Source organism: Crinia signifera, chromosome 5 (genome assembly GCF_055691185.1).
Source record: "Crinia signifera chromosome 5, ASM5569118v1, whole genome shotgun sequence".
In the NCBI taxonomy this organism is placed as follows: domain Eukaryota; kingdom Metazoa; phylum Chordata; class Amphibia; order Anura; family Myobatrachidae; genus Crinia; species Crinia signifera.
The window spans coordinates 259,674,890-259,688,982 of NC_139221.1; the positions used below are offsets into that span (position 1 = coordinate 259,674,890).

Consider the following 14,093-nt stretch of genomic DNA (forward strand, 5'->3'; position numbering starts at 1 on the left):
GGTGAGCCAATCAGAGCGTGTGTACCGGCAGCCGCTCTGATTGGCTAAAGGTTCACAAGCTCTGATTTGTTCAAAAGCCGGTGCAGCATTTTAATTGGCCCGCCAGCATCCTGCATTGAAGAAGCCTGTGCTTCGGGACCTGCACCGAGCACAGCAGAGGCAAAATAGGCAAAATGAGCTGCAACCACAGCACATCAGCAGCCCTGTCCCAGGGTCTTAGTAGTGGTGTCTGGATGGGGCCGGAAGTCAGCTGATGATCCTAGTCAGCCTGTATCCCCTGGTCTCTGCTGCAATATTAAACTGACTGGCTGAGTACTGCTACAGTAAGTGGCCAGCAAGTAGCCACATCTTTAGTCAGCATAGGCTTGGTGGAAGGTCCATGCAGCAATCCAAACAACGTTTTGAATGTGATGGTTTTATTATGAATGTTTAATTACGAACAGTTTTTTTTTTTATAATTCAAATATATATTACATACTTGTCTAATTTGTTGATATAACAAGATCACAATAATGTACTTCCCTTTGTGATCTACTGTAGATATTGGCCAAGTTAGGCCAAGTATTTAGCCACAGAGCAGCATTGGTGATGTAAAAATGAACTGATCTTCTTTCAGCACTGTCGCATATGACCAGGGGGCAAATGCTCTACTCTACAGTGTGTCAGCCTTTTTCTGCCCATGGAAACTTGGGTAGTACTTATGATAGAGCACAGGTTCTCAAAGTCGTTCTCGGGACCCCATACAGTGCATGTATTGCAGATCTCCTCACAGAATCAAGTGAAATAATTAGCTCCACCTGTGGATCTTTTAAAATGTGCCAGTGAGTAATGAATGCACCTGTGCACCTGTTGGGTGACCTGGAAAACGTGAACTGTGTGGGGTCCTGAGGACCGAGTTTGAGAACCACTGTGATAGTGCATAGCAAGTGTATGGTAACAGCTGCCCCAAACTCTTAATTCACCTGCCACATTGTATCACCAGCAAACAGAGACCCAATTGCAAGAATCCTCGGAGCTGGCTTTGCCACAGTGGAGGGGGAAGACCTGTCTATGCTGCGTCTCTTGGATAAACTGCATCAGAACCAGGATGAAAAGGAGGAAGTGAAGATGAAGATTTTTCTGCTGTTCCAGCAACTTGATATGCAGCTGCTGGACAGCTCTTTAAAACACATTTCACAGTAAGTACATTTACAAACTACAATATTTCCAGTCTATCATTTCAACCCTCTTTCTTTTTTTAATGAGCAACAACATCTGCTTTTTATGTGCTAGGAAAAAATAATGACGGGAAGGTGAAAGATATGAAAATCATTACATTTATTGATTTAAAAACATAGAAAGGCTAAGCTAATTGAAGTGGAAAAAGGTTGTTTTCCAACTCTTCTATGGGATGATAACTGTGTACATATGTTTTATATTTCTGGTTATGATATAAACTATTTTAGTTGACATCCAGTCAATTGCCAGTTGCTAAAAAAAGAATATATTTCCAGTTGTTAAATCAACACCACCAACTACGCTTACTAAGTGTGTACCACACAAGCCCTAATGCCGCGATTCCATTTATTGGGACATCTTGTGGTCAGTGGCTTAGCAGTAAAACATGTGATGCAGCTATCGGAGCCACTGTAGTTATCAGTGTCTTTAGATCAGACGTTGAATATAATTTCCACATGGGTTTGGCTACAACACCAGTCAGAATAACTTTACACATGAGCCAAGGACAGCATATTGCTTTCTATTGCCAGAAAGGACCTCCTGTCTTCAGCCGTTTAGGCGGATACCCACTTAATCATATAATACGATTTTGCCTTTACTATTTTGTGTCGAGTTAGTGTTGTCTATGAATGTAGCTGTTTGTATACTCTTTACAATATCAGTGCATACCGTAGGTGAAACTAGGGGTATGGATCATTGGGTCGACATAAAGATGGTCAACGGTCATTAGGTCGACACCACTAGGTCAACATACTGCAAGGTCGACATGGGACAAGGTCGACGGGTCATTATGTCGACACAAGCATATTGTCGACATGGGCAAGGTCGACAGTCAAAAGGTTGATGTGAGTTTTTTTACTGTTTTTTTTTTTACCCGAATGTCAACACAGTCAACATGGACACAGGATTAAGTGCACCGCATCCCCTCGCTTGGCTCGCTGCGCTCGCCACACTATCCTAGTGGATGGTAGGGCATAAAATTCCACCTGTCGGCACATGTCGGCTCAAAAAACAGTGAAAACCCCCATGTAGACCTTTTGACTGTCGACCTAGACCATGTCAACGTAATGCTTGTGTTGACCTTATCCCATGTGGACCTAGACCCATGTCGACCTTGCATTATGTTGACCTAGTGGTGTCGACCTAATTACTGTCGACCATCTTTAGGTCGACCAACCAACCAACCAACCATATCCCGAAACTAGACTGTGTGCCTACTAAAAGGGTCAGTCACAACAATTCTGAGTTTCCTGGCATTTTTAACCACACACTTACCTAGGGTGGCAATCATTTTATGGAGCGTTTCTACATACATTAAATGATTATAATATGTTGTGCACTGCTTCCCCCTAACACGTTTCTACCCTACCCCACTGTATGTGCACTGCAGGGAGCACGTCTATTCTCTGATCTCCCCCCCTCCCCCCCGTAACTGGAAGTGTGCCTATCTTGAACGAGATTATTAAGAAAGTATGGGGACATTGCAGCTCTCTTTACAGTATGTTCCTTATAGATCTGTGATATATTACATTGTAAGCATGGAATTAAGTTCATTAATAGACCACCAGTCCTGAGTTGAAATAAAAGTCAAGCTGTTTTGCACTTATGTAACAGATTGTGTACGCCTCTGCATAGAAAGGGATGCTGTAGAGCAGTGGTTCTCAAACTTGGTTCTCACCCCAAACAGGTCACACTTTCCAGGTGACCCAGCAGGAGCGCTGTGTATCACCAGCTGTCTCATTTTAAAATTCCACAGATGACTTGGAAGACGTAGTGTGGGGTACTGATGATCGAGGGGCAGATTTTTTGATCTCAGTGAAGTGATAAAATATTTGGTTCTTTGCCCTCACACTGCCCAACTCCTCATCTCTTTTTCTTCCAAACCTCAGCAACTTTGTTAGGGCCGTAACTGGGGGGGGGGCTGGGGAGGGGGGCACGCGCACCGGGCGCTGGAGGGGGGGGGGGGCGCTGTCCGGTCCGGGGACAGCCAGCGGAGATCTGGTGACAGGCAGCGGGGTTCCGGGTAGCTTGACTCTGTCCGTCTCTACTCTCTCCTACTAGCGCGGCGGCGGGAAACGCTGGTGATGACTTTGAAAAGACTTTCCGGACGCTGATTGGCTGACCAATCAGCATCCGGCAAGTCTTTTCAAAGTCATCACCAGCGCTTCCCGCCGCCGCGGCTTGACTCCGTCCGTCTCTACTCTCTCCTACTAGCTGAATTCAGCCAATAAGCGTCCGGCAAGTCTTACAGCCAATAGGCGTCCGGCAAGTCTTTTCAAAGTCATCACCAGCGCTTCCCGCCGCCGCGCTAGTAGGAGAGAGTAGAGACGGACGGAGTCAAGCTGCCGCTACAGCGGCTACTCGGAACCCCGCTGCCTGTCACCAGACCCCCGCTGGCTGCACACAGAAGGTAATTTATGTTGTCAGCGGGGCAGTGAACGGGTGTGGGGTCTCCGGCGCCAGGGCCAAGGCGGTCATTTGGTCGTCCCCCCGTCCCGTCAGAGGGTGGGGCGCACCGAATGACTGCCTTGACCCGGGCGCCGGAAATCCTAGTTTCGGCCCTGACTTTGTAAGCTCTATCATTTTGCTCCACAAAGCCATGCACTTTGCTGCAGGCAGAATTTGAAGCTCATAGTGGGTAACTTGCATGCCTACGAAACTTCCATGTCATCTGCAGTTAAGTGTATCTGCATGGTTTCCACTAAGTTACATCTCCACAATGCCACTTTTATTCAAAAGTTTTTTGCTCAATCCATCCACGCAAGCAATCTCTGCCCATGTGCGATTTGACACATGCCCAGTTGGCAATTTCCTTCTATGACACAGGCAACATTCTGACATCCACATGTATATGCAAATCACAAAAGTCAATATGTACACTCAAGCTTGTCATTTTGAAGCTTGGTTACCATAATAATGTCAAAAGAATACCACCACCTATTGTTCCCCTTACACTGACTGCTGTAGTGGAGTTTTCATACATTCCTGTTGGGGTATCATGCTGCAATATATGCAAATTGCCTGCAGATGCGCCTTCATTGTGTCTACATAACTAAATGCGTATATTCGCACTCTTTCAGAGTTGATGGCATATTTCCTTACTGGTATTCTTGATTTAATACATGCTGTTATCATCAGTGTGGGCTTGTTCAAGCTTTTACTTGGAGTAAGTGAGTCAGGAAAGAGGGATTTTTACACTTCCATCAGCACACCCTCTCCGAGCTGGAGTATGTGCACTGCAGAAACACACAACATCTGCTTCACTGGACAGCTACTCATTAGCCCAACTATAGTGGCATAAGAGGGCACACAGGCACCCTGGTTCAGCATCACTCGCTCCTTGTGCCAGGGTAGAGGTGGTGGATCCATTCACTTTTGAGCAGGTTGCCTCCTCAGGAATGCCACAAGGCATAAGATGGTTGTGGGGTGCCATCAGAGTAGCAACCATGCTGCCCATAAGCTCTGGGCAGGAGCACCAATAGCACACTTGTCAGTATAGTCATGCCCAAGATGCTTGTTTGAATGAGAATCAAAGATAACTGTTTTATGGGCATTGAAGTGTCCTACAAAAGTCCCCTTCCAGTCTCCTTCCCAATATACTATTTAAACCAGGCATGTCCAAACTGTGGCCCTCCAGCTGTTGTGAAACTACACATCCCAGCATGCCTTGCCATAGTTTTAGCATTCACTAATAGCAAAACTGTGGCAAGGCATGATGGGAATTGTAGTTTCACAACAGCTGGAGGGCCTTCCTTTGGACATTCCTCATTACACTGACATTTGAGGACACTACAACTGACAAATGATTTGTTTTCAGTTCTGGAACAGATAGACTGCTCTAGTTGGTCATCTACATTTTCTTGTTTAGAATCTGTAATTCACAGGTGATAAATAGACCCTGTGCATAACCAGTGCCACAACTTATTTTGCTATGCATTGTTGTACACAAGATATGGTTCTGTATATTGTATACTGCAACAGAGTAAGTGCAGTCTCTATTGTTTAACCTTTTGCTAAGATTAATAATTGTGAGTCTTGGCACAAAATGTATATAATCCATAGGTGATTTCTGTGTGAGGAAAATTACCTCATGTGACTGAACAAAGTTCTGTGTTTGAAATGCTAATTCTTCGACACACTGGGCAGTCCACTTTACAGCAAAGACAGATGTTCCAGGTCAGGATAATAATTGCTTTCTGGTTTCCATTTCAGAGACGTACGTGTTACTCCTACCGCAGTTGGGAACGAGATTGATCTGATTAGACGTTTCTGCAAAAATGAAGAAAAATCGGTGTTAAAATCAATAGAATACACCTCAGGTTTTTACCTTTTTTGTATTTAGTATTTGTAGCAATGGATTCTATTTGAAGACATACGCTGTATTTAAAGGTCACACTTCAAAAGTATTGTATATTTCTATTTTTAATGTGTTTAAAATTATCACCGTAAAATTATGTGATGCCACTAGCATTTGTGTTACCCATTTACAGTACAGGGTGTCTTTGTTGCTGCCCATACAATGTTTAAGTCAGTAATTAAACCAATAAACCATTAATAATAAACCAATAATGTTAAACCAATTCAAAACATGGGTTTCCGCATTCACGTGCGAAACACCCCAGATTATCGCTACGGATTCTCTCATTAACATAGCGCCACTCTTGCTGACACCACTAGATAACAGAGCAGTACTGGGAGTTGTAGTGTTATAGCATTGGAAATGACAGGAATGTGCTAACTGCTGTACTGGCCAGAAGCCAGGTCACTTCTGCTGGCTCTGTGTAGAAGCAGAAAAATATCTATAAATTAATAAATAATGTCTCAATTATTGAATCAACCAAATTGAGCAGATCTAGTATGGTAATTTCATTGTGTTTTTAAATCAGATTACGTAGAATTTTGTATTACTCAGAGTACAACTTGGGACAGATGTGTACACATTGCGCACAGACCATTTATACCAGTTCTGTAAATGATGCCATTATACACATGCAGTTACCGTATCTGGTATAGGTCAGCACCATATGGTTGACAGGCATGAAAGGTCGACCAGTACAAAAAGTCGGCACATTTGTTATTTTTCCAAAATTTAGGAATTGCATTGTTTACTATCTATGAGAACATCTATTGGGAAAAAGTAACCTATGTCGAGTGTACAAGTTAGTACTATTAGTGCTCAGATAACACATCTGGAACAAAATAACCCCACATTTGTTTTGGTGTGTGTCAAACATTTTCATGTCGACCTTTTGTGCCTGTCGACAGGATGATGTCAGTTTGGACATTGTTGATCTATTATTCCACACCCTCCCAGTTACAGTCTGCAGTGCGCACCATGAACACACATGCTTGTTTCCAGGTTGCCCCTTTAACCTTTTGAGTGCCAACATCTCTGTGGGAGAAGTTCAAAATATCCACTAAAAATGCCAGCGTCGCTCACATTTGTTATATAAATCCAAATAAAAAATGTCATGTAAAAAAAAAGAGATTCTATTTCCTATGTAAGGTAAACAAAACAGGTCATTATGATGAATAAAAATGTTTGCTTGGCAATTTTCACACCTATTTTGAAAATTCACTTGGCACTCAAAGGGTTAAATATACAGTACTATAGGTTTTATTTTATTGTTGCCTACAGTTTTTGAAATGATAGGGTTGCATTTACTGAACCTCTAAATCTAGCAAAGAAATGTGTGATGGGGCTTCTCCCAGAAACTGCCCTTGTAGTTCTTTATGTGATTAAAGTGAGCCTGATAATTGCACATAGGCAGGTATTCAATGCTTTCTATGGGGAGCTGCAGCGAATCCTGTGTAGGATTCGCTGCACTTTCTCCCCAATTCTCCCTATTCGGCGGCGAATTTTAACACCCCCCCCCCAGGGAATGCCACCGGGGAGCAGGGGGACGGCTGCAGGCAGGGAGATGGAAGCCTCCCTACCTGCGCCGGTCACTGCGGGGGTGAAGGAGGGCTGTGGGGGACACAGGGAGAGCCCCCAGAGCTGGCAGGGGGCTGTGTTAGGGAGCCGCTACACACTGGTCCCGATCGTGCATGTGTAATGATCGGGATCAGTGTGCAGCGAATATATGAATATTAATGAGCGGCTCCCGGCTCGGCACCCTGCTGGTGAATGTGTAAAAAAAAAAAAATATTGTAAAAAAAAAAAAAAATGAAAATATATTCATGTGCTGCAAGCACATGAATAAAAATAGCATGCCCCTTCACAGAAAAAAAATTCTTATTTTTGACACCAAAATAAAAATAAAAAACGCTTTATTTTCAAAGAACACCTTCCAGTTCTCCAGAAAAAGATGACAAATGTAAAATGGAGAATCTGGGGGAAAATCACTGAAGAAAGCAGTCCTCCACTTCAGCATTGACTGAACCCATTGAAAACCACTGGCGAATCGCGGAGAATCACAAACAGAGAATCGCCAGACATTCGCTCTTCATTTGCAGAGAATTGTGTCCATTGAATAGGGCGAATTGTTTTTCCAGTGAGAAAATTCCCTGTAAACCCGGGGCATTGCCTGATTCCCCAGAAAATATGGAGAATTAGAGGCATTGAATACTGGCCACAGGCAGTGAGTGGACTGAATCAACACAAGTCTACCAGTTCCTGCTAGTGATCTGGCTGCCTTCTTATTAACATTAGTCGTTCACCTCAGAAAATATCTACTTATACCGTGTGCAGGTGACAGGTACAATTTTACTGTGTTACAATAAATGATGAATTTGTAAGACAAGCATTGCACATTTTTCTGGTAATTTAACAGCACTATGAATTCTTTGTAGATTACGAATTCTCAAATGGCTGTCGCACTCCGCCGTGGAGACAGGTTCATGGAGAAATCTGCTATTTGATGGTTACACCACATGACACCAGTCCTTTCTGTGTGACCTATAGCACAGCAGGTGCTTTCATAAACCTGGTAAGCAGAGCAAGGACCTGTATCATACTCGGAGCTTTTAGGAATTCTTCACTCACCTCCATGCATTCTTTTTTTGTAGGGTAAAATGAAGGATAGTGATGATATTAACTATGGCAGGCAAAGTGACATTTATAAAGACCTCATAACACTGCTAAAGGACAAATCCCCACATTTTGCTGAAAATATCACTAAGCAGGTATTGTATTGTCTGAAGCCATATTTATAGCTGTTTGTGGGGCATTGTGATACTGGTCTTACCACCACAGCACAGAAGTATTGTTACTGCTGCCCATCACATGGGGACTTCCATGAAAACTTTCTGCAAAACAGCAGTTGTGTCTTAGCCTCTGTCAGCCTCTTAGCATCATTGTAATATTCTTAATACAGTATCTCTTATATAAGATACTGTATTAAGAATTGCTTTACACTAATATTCTGGTACATACAGTTTCTTATAAAACGCAGCTTAATCTATTGATCTTTATAATTGGATTATATAGTATTTCGCTGATTTCTACCTGTCATGTCTGAAGGCCCCAGTCCACTAGTGTGATAAGGGCACTTTTCATGTGATTCAGATGCATTCTTGCGAAGGATCGCATGAAAAGTGATAAATCGCGGTCCCTTTCCTGTGATTGCGATTGGGGGTGCGTTCCTGTGCATCTCGCATCGCAAGTGCAGATCAGAATATTTATCACAACCCTTGGGATCACATACGATACATCATATGCAAATCGTATGCGATCCAACCGCCCGGAAGCCGCAGGGTGAGTTGGCGGGGTATCACATGCGATACCTCCCACAAGTGGATAGGTCATTGACCTTATTTTTTCCATGGTCTCCCCCCAACTTTTCCTTCCTTTCCCTTCTTTCCTTTCTTCCATTTTACTTTATGAAATCCACCAAAAATGAAATATTGGTTTTATCTGCTGATAGTTATGTACGGGACTGTTTTGCTTGCTAAGTTACGTCTTCTGGCTAAATTATATTTTATAAAAATATATGTTTTTAATATAATTTTTGACTTATCACCCGTGTTGTTCACATTGAGAATAGACAATATAATTAGACCAGGCTTATCCAAACTGTGGCCCTCCAGCTGTTGTGAAACGACACATCCCAGCATGTGTTGCCATAGTTTTAGCATCCCCTAATAGCAAAACTGTGGCAAGGCATGATGGGACTTGTAGTTTCGCAACAGCTGGAGGGCCATAGTTTGGACATGCCTGTATTAGACTGTCAGTGACTACCCTTTCATACATTTTCTAATGATTTTTCTTAATACTTTTCCTTAATGTAGTCTTTAGTACATTTATGAAAATGACCATATGACTCACAGGCATGTATATTCTATTTATAGGACTTTCTTCTCTCCGAAGACCCACCAGTGGCTCACACCATGCAACACTTGGATTTTGCTGAGGAGGAGGACTTAAGCCAAAACCATTGGTCTAATGAGTACCCAGAAAAGAAAGCACAGGAGAAGACAAGGCATCCCCTTGTAAAAAGCCAGACTAACAAGGCTAAATTAGAGCCATCTCTGAAATGGAAGAACCTAACTCTTAATGGTCACCAAGAGTATGTTCTCTTTTCAATTCTAATACCTTGCAATTCACATAGTTTATGGATATTTTAAATTAACTAGAAGCATATACAGAGGCCAAATTATTTTAGTTAGTTGTGGTGATTTAGCAAATGGAAAAACTTTGTGGAAACCTCAGTAAAATTGGAGATTGTGTGTCTTTGTACATACTATTAAAAAAATCACAGACAGAACACATTATTAAATTCTGTCTTGATTTACGTGGACGTTGTAATTTACTAATCTAATAAAGATGAGAAATTAAGAAGGACTGGATTTCTTAAAAGTAATAAAATGCAATGTAATTTAGTTTATTATTGTATAATCCTGTAGAGTTAGGAGGACCCCTATGCAAACCGCTCTGCAAGCTAGGACTCTATGGCTCAATGTTCTTAAAAATTATGTATCATATTGAAAAGACTTTCCAACATTTCATCCTCTTAGAATGTTAGAGGAAAAAGTTTTAAATAGGTCTAAAAGTTGCAGATTCAGGTTGGTTTATATTTATACTGGCTGGACAATCTTGGACATGCTTTTTCTATTAATATTTTCTTACTTATGTATGCATATTGCTGCAATATATCCTGATACCCCTATTCTGTGCTTGGGCAATTTCAACAATGCTAGACAAATGTCATACCGCCTCTGACACACTCTCTCCAAGTTGTGGCAGATATGCTACTATTGTGACAGAGCCGGGCTTGGAGGATGCCTCAAGTGTGAGACATCTTTGTATGTGGTTCTCTTGCTTCTCTCATACCCGCCAGTCATTCTCAAGGATCGACCTGGCCCTGATCTCTTGCCAAAGGTGCAGTTAGTGAAATATGAATCTCAAGGAATTATCAGACCAATCCCAGCTTGTCCTTGATCTGGATCTTGCGGTTCAGTGAGGACAATCTTTTTGGAAACTGAATCATTCTTGCTAATGCATAGGGTTAGTGGAACTGAGGTAGAGGCTGCCTGAGAACTGTTTTTTTTTCCCTGATAATCAAGGCTTGGCTTCTGTAGGCATCTTCTAGATCACAGGTCTTCAACCTGTGGCCCTCCAGATGTTGTGGAACTACATTTCTCAGCATGCCCTGACAGTTTTGGCATGCTCTTATAGGAAAAAATGTGGCAATGCATGTTGGAACATGTAGTTTCTCAACTTCTGGAGGGCCATAGGTTGAATATTTATGTTCTAGATCTAAGGAATTGAAACCCTCCTGTAGAAGACTAGAATTTGCCTATCTGGCATATGGTTTACTTTAGACTCTTCCAGAGTTATATGACTGCCTAGAAAGAATGGTCTGACCATCGCTAAGCCGCCAGGCACACTAGTTATCCTGCTGATTTGTAGAAGGCTGAGATAGATACCACTGCAGAGGGAGGGTGTTGACCCTGATATAAATGTTGCCTTCATCTAATTTTGTAAGACTTTAATGTCCCGGTATACATATAGTCTAATGACCCTGGAAACCTGTCTAGCTACGGTCAATTTACTATACCTACTGTATCTGCTGACATTAAGGAGTATATAGATTCCTCTTTAATGTTGGAGAATGTAGATATGGCTATCCGCTCTTTCCCTGGTGGCAAAATAGAATTTCATTCTGTACAAGGCAAATTTATAATAAAACTCTCTTAGTTAGAAATTCATTAAGTGCAATCATGCTCGGGAAAGGAAAATGTAGAGAAATGAAATTTCACTGAAAATGAGAATTGTTTTCGCCAGTGTCTGAGTGCTTTCATTTATTTTTCCAGAACCATAATTAAAACCAAAGATATTATGGAAGAGAAGTCTGCAGTGAAAATAGAGTTATTCAGAGATCAGAAAACAGTGAAACCAACGAGCGGAGAGAGCAAGAAACGGTCCAATAATCTCACGTCTGCGCTAAGACGACAGTCCGCATTAAAAAGGTTAGAATGGTTTAATTTAAATGTCAATAGAGGATATAACTGTTGGAATATTTCAATGTAGTAGTGGCTTAATAAAAAATATAAAGTTAGTTTTTTTTATTGTACAGTAGTTTGCTATGGTAGAACGTATATTGCAGATCTCATGCCCAAACTGTATCTTGCATTCAGAACTTATTACTTCTTATTTTGTAGTTGTTCAGTATTTGACCCAAATCAAATATTTCCTTTAAAAACCATACAGTGAGGGAGATCTGGAAACTTCATTAACAAGATGGATATAAATATTTACAGGATAAATATTAGTTGCCATTTTCTGAGAGTTTTGAAAGTTTCAAATGACATTGTCTTATTAATAATGTTATGCAATCATTATTTTATTATTTATTTGCTATTGCCATAAAATGCACATAATTTTTTTGTAAGGCTTGCCCCAATTGTTTTGGGACATTTACCTGTTATTGGGCCAGATGCACTAAGCTTCAAAAGTGATGAAATGGAGAGTGATAAACAATCAGCCAATCAGCTCTTACCTGCCATGTCACAGACTGTGTTTGAAAAATGTAAGACAGGAGCTGATTGGTTGGTTGTTTATCACTCTCCATTTTATCACTTTTGAAGCTTAGAGCATCTGGCCCATTATGGTTTACATTATATTTATTTGTGCCTGAAAGAATGATAAATAAATTATATAAGATCTGAATCAGTTAACACTTGAACTAGGGTCTTTCATAAATGTAATTTTATATAGTTACCGGTAAATGGGTTGGCATTCTTTGGCTCACCTTGCTCCCTCAGTCAGGACAGTCTCGATTTTCTGATGTGACACAAAAGTGGACATTTCTCTATGGATCATCGTAGGGTTCAGGCAGTTTGGGTCGGGCTTCTTTATACTATGCAGGTAGCCAATATTGTTAGACTTTGACTCCCTGCTGCCTTCTTTCCACTCCTAAGTCCTAAGATCATAACACTGCTCTATTCAGCGTGAACAGAGTCATACACTGTTCATCTTCTGAAATACTCTGTTCTGCTAACATTGGCTCCAGGTTTTTGTGCCCAAATGACGAAGACTAATATACAATTAATGTTTTTCCTCTTCACATGCACCCAAAAAAACTAAAAATTATGCAACTGGTGTCTAGAATGAGACTGCCCTATAACAGAATGCAGGGTCTTCTAATCTCCAATTGTGCATGGTGCAAACACTGAAGGCCCCGTTTACACTAGTGCGATGTGGCCTGTTTTCAAAAGATTCCAAAGGATCAGGCTGAGAAATCTGGTAAAATCTGGCCAAATTGCATGTGTTTTACATCCAAATTGACCGATGCACGATGCTGTGGGCAGGTAGGACGTGCTGCACATAAGATAAATCGTATGTGTATCTGTCAGGATCACATCGAGGATGCTTTTTAGCATCCGATTTCCCTTAGAACTCCATCAGCAGCTTCACTGGAGTCCTTTAAAATGTGATCAATCTTATATAAAGTTGGCATACAAATCAGATGTCCGCACTCCCTGGGAGCTGCCGGGGGAAGTTCAAGGGAAATTGGGTCAGAGTTGTCTGAGCCACAAGTAAGACAAGTGTATGGAGGCCTTTACTGTATGCCTTCACTACAAGCAAATCATAACCTTCATTTTTTTGAGTTATTATTCAACCAAAACATAATTTCATTTAAGCTTTAAATTCCATAAAATATGCTATATTATAGGCAGAAAAATGGCCACAATTACATATTAGTGTGCACACTGATTGGCACACATGCTACTATTTAACAATGAAAGAGTTGATTTATTGTTGCTATGCTATCTCTCTTGTTGGATAATGGGATATTTAGTATTTACATACAGAAGACTTACAAAATTTGTGAAGAGAAAATCCAGACTAAGACTAAGTGGGAAGCAGCCATCTGGATCTGATATTTCATAGGCGTTGGACACAGCCAATGACTTTAGTTGTCCTGATGAACTGTAATATGTCTAGCACTCAGGACTAGACAAAAAAAATTGGTATGATCATTGCCGAAAGATTAACTTTGATTGATGTCAAGCAAAAGCAGATGGTAATAAATTGAACTGATAATGACTGGCAGTCTGTGATTTGTTTAATTTCTACAGGCCTTCATTTATTCCCTCTAATGTAAATTTGGGATTTTTAAGAAGGAGAACATTTTAAAAGGGTAAACTATAGCTTATTTTATTATATTTTATTATATTTTCTAACAAAGATTCACTCTTGTTGAAAGGTAATGCAAAACAGATGTCACATTCACATTGGTACATCTTCCATACTAGGTATTCACATAATTATTTTTCTATCTAATTTTACCTAGAGAATTCAGTCCAATTTTGCAATCCAACACTTGAAATAATTGTTCATGGAATTTGAACCCTTACAAAGAACTGAGCTACATTTTATTTTGTATACAAAACAACTGACTGCATCTGTAGAGTCTATAATGTAAGCAGGG

The 14,093-nt window shown here is 41.0% G+C and overlaps 1 protein-coding gene across 2 annotated transcripts in view; it reads left to right on the plus strand.

Annotated features, from left to right (window-relative positions):
• The window catches only part of ODAD2 (outer dynein arm docking complex subunit 2), a 145,311-nt gene that overhangs the window by 13,601 nt on the left and 117,617 nt on the right, over positions 1 to 14,093 (plus strand). For both annotated transcript variants that reach the window (XM_083188911.1, XM_083188912.1), the window contains exons 4-9: positions 983 to 1,178; positions 5,431 to 5,537; positions 8,011 to 8,147; positions 8,227 to 8,343; positions 9,508 to 9,725; positions 11,473 to 11,628. In XM_083188911.1, coding sequence (XP_083045037.1) covers positions 983 to 1,178; positions 5,431 to 5,537; positions 8,011 to 8,147; positions 8,227 to 8,343; positions 9,508 to 9,725; positions 11,473 to 11,628 — 931 coding nt within the window. The remainder of the gene's footprint in view (positions 1 to 982; positions 1,179 to 5,430; positions 5,538 to 8,010; positions 8,148 to 8,226; positions 8,344 to 9,507; positions 9,726 to 11,472; positions 11,629 to 14,093) is intronic.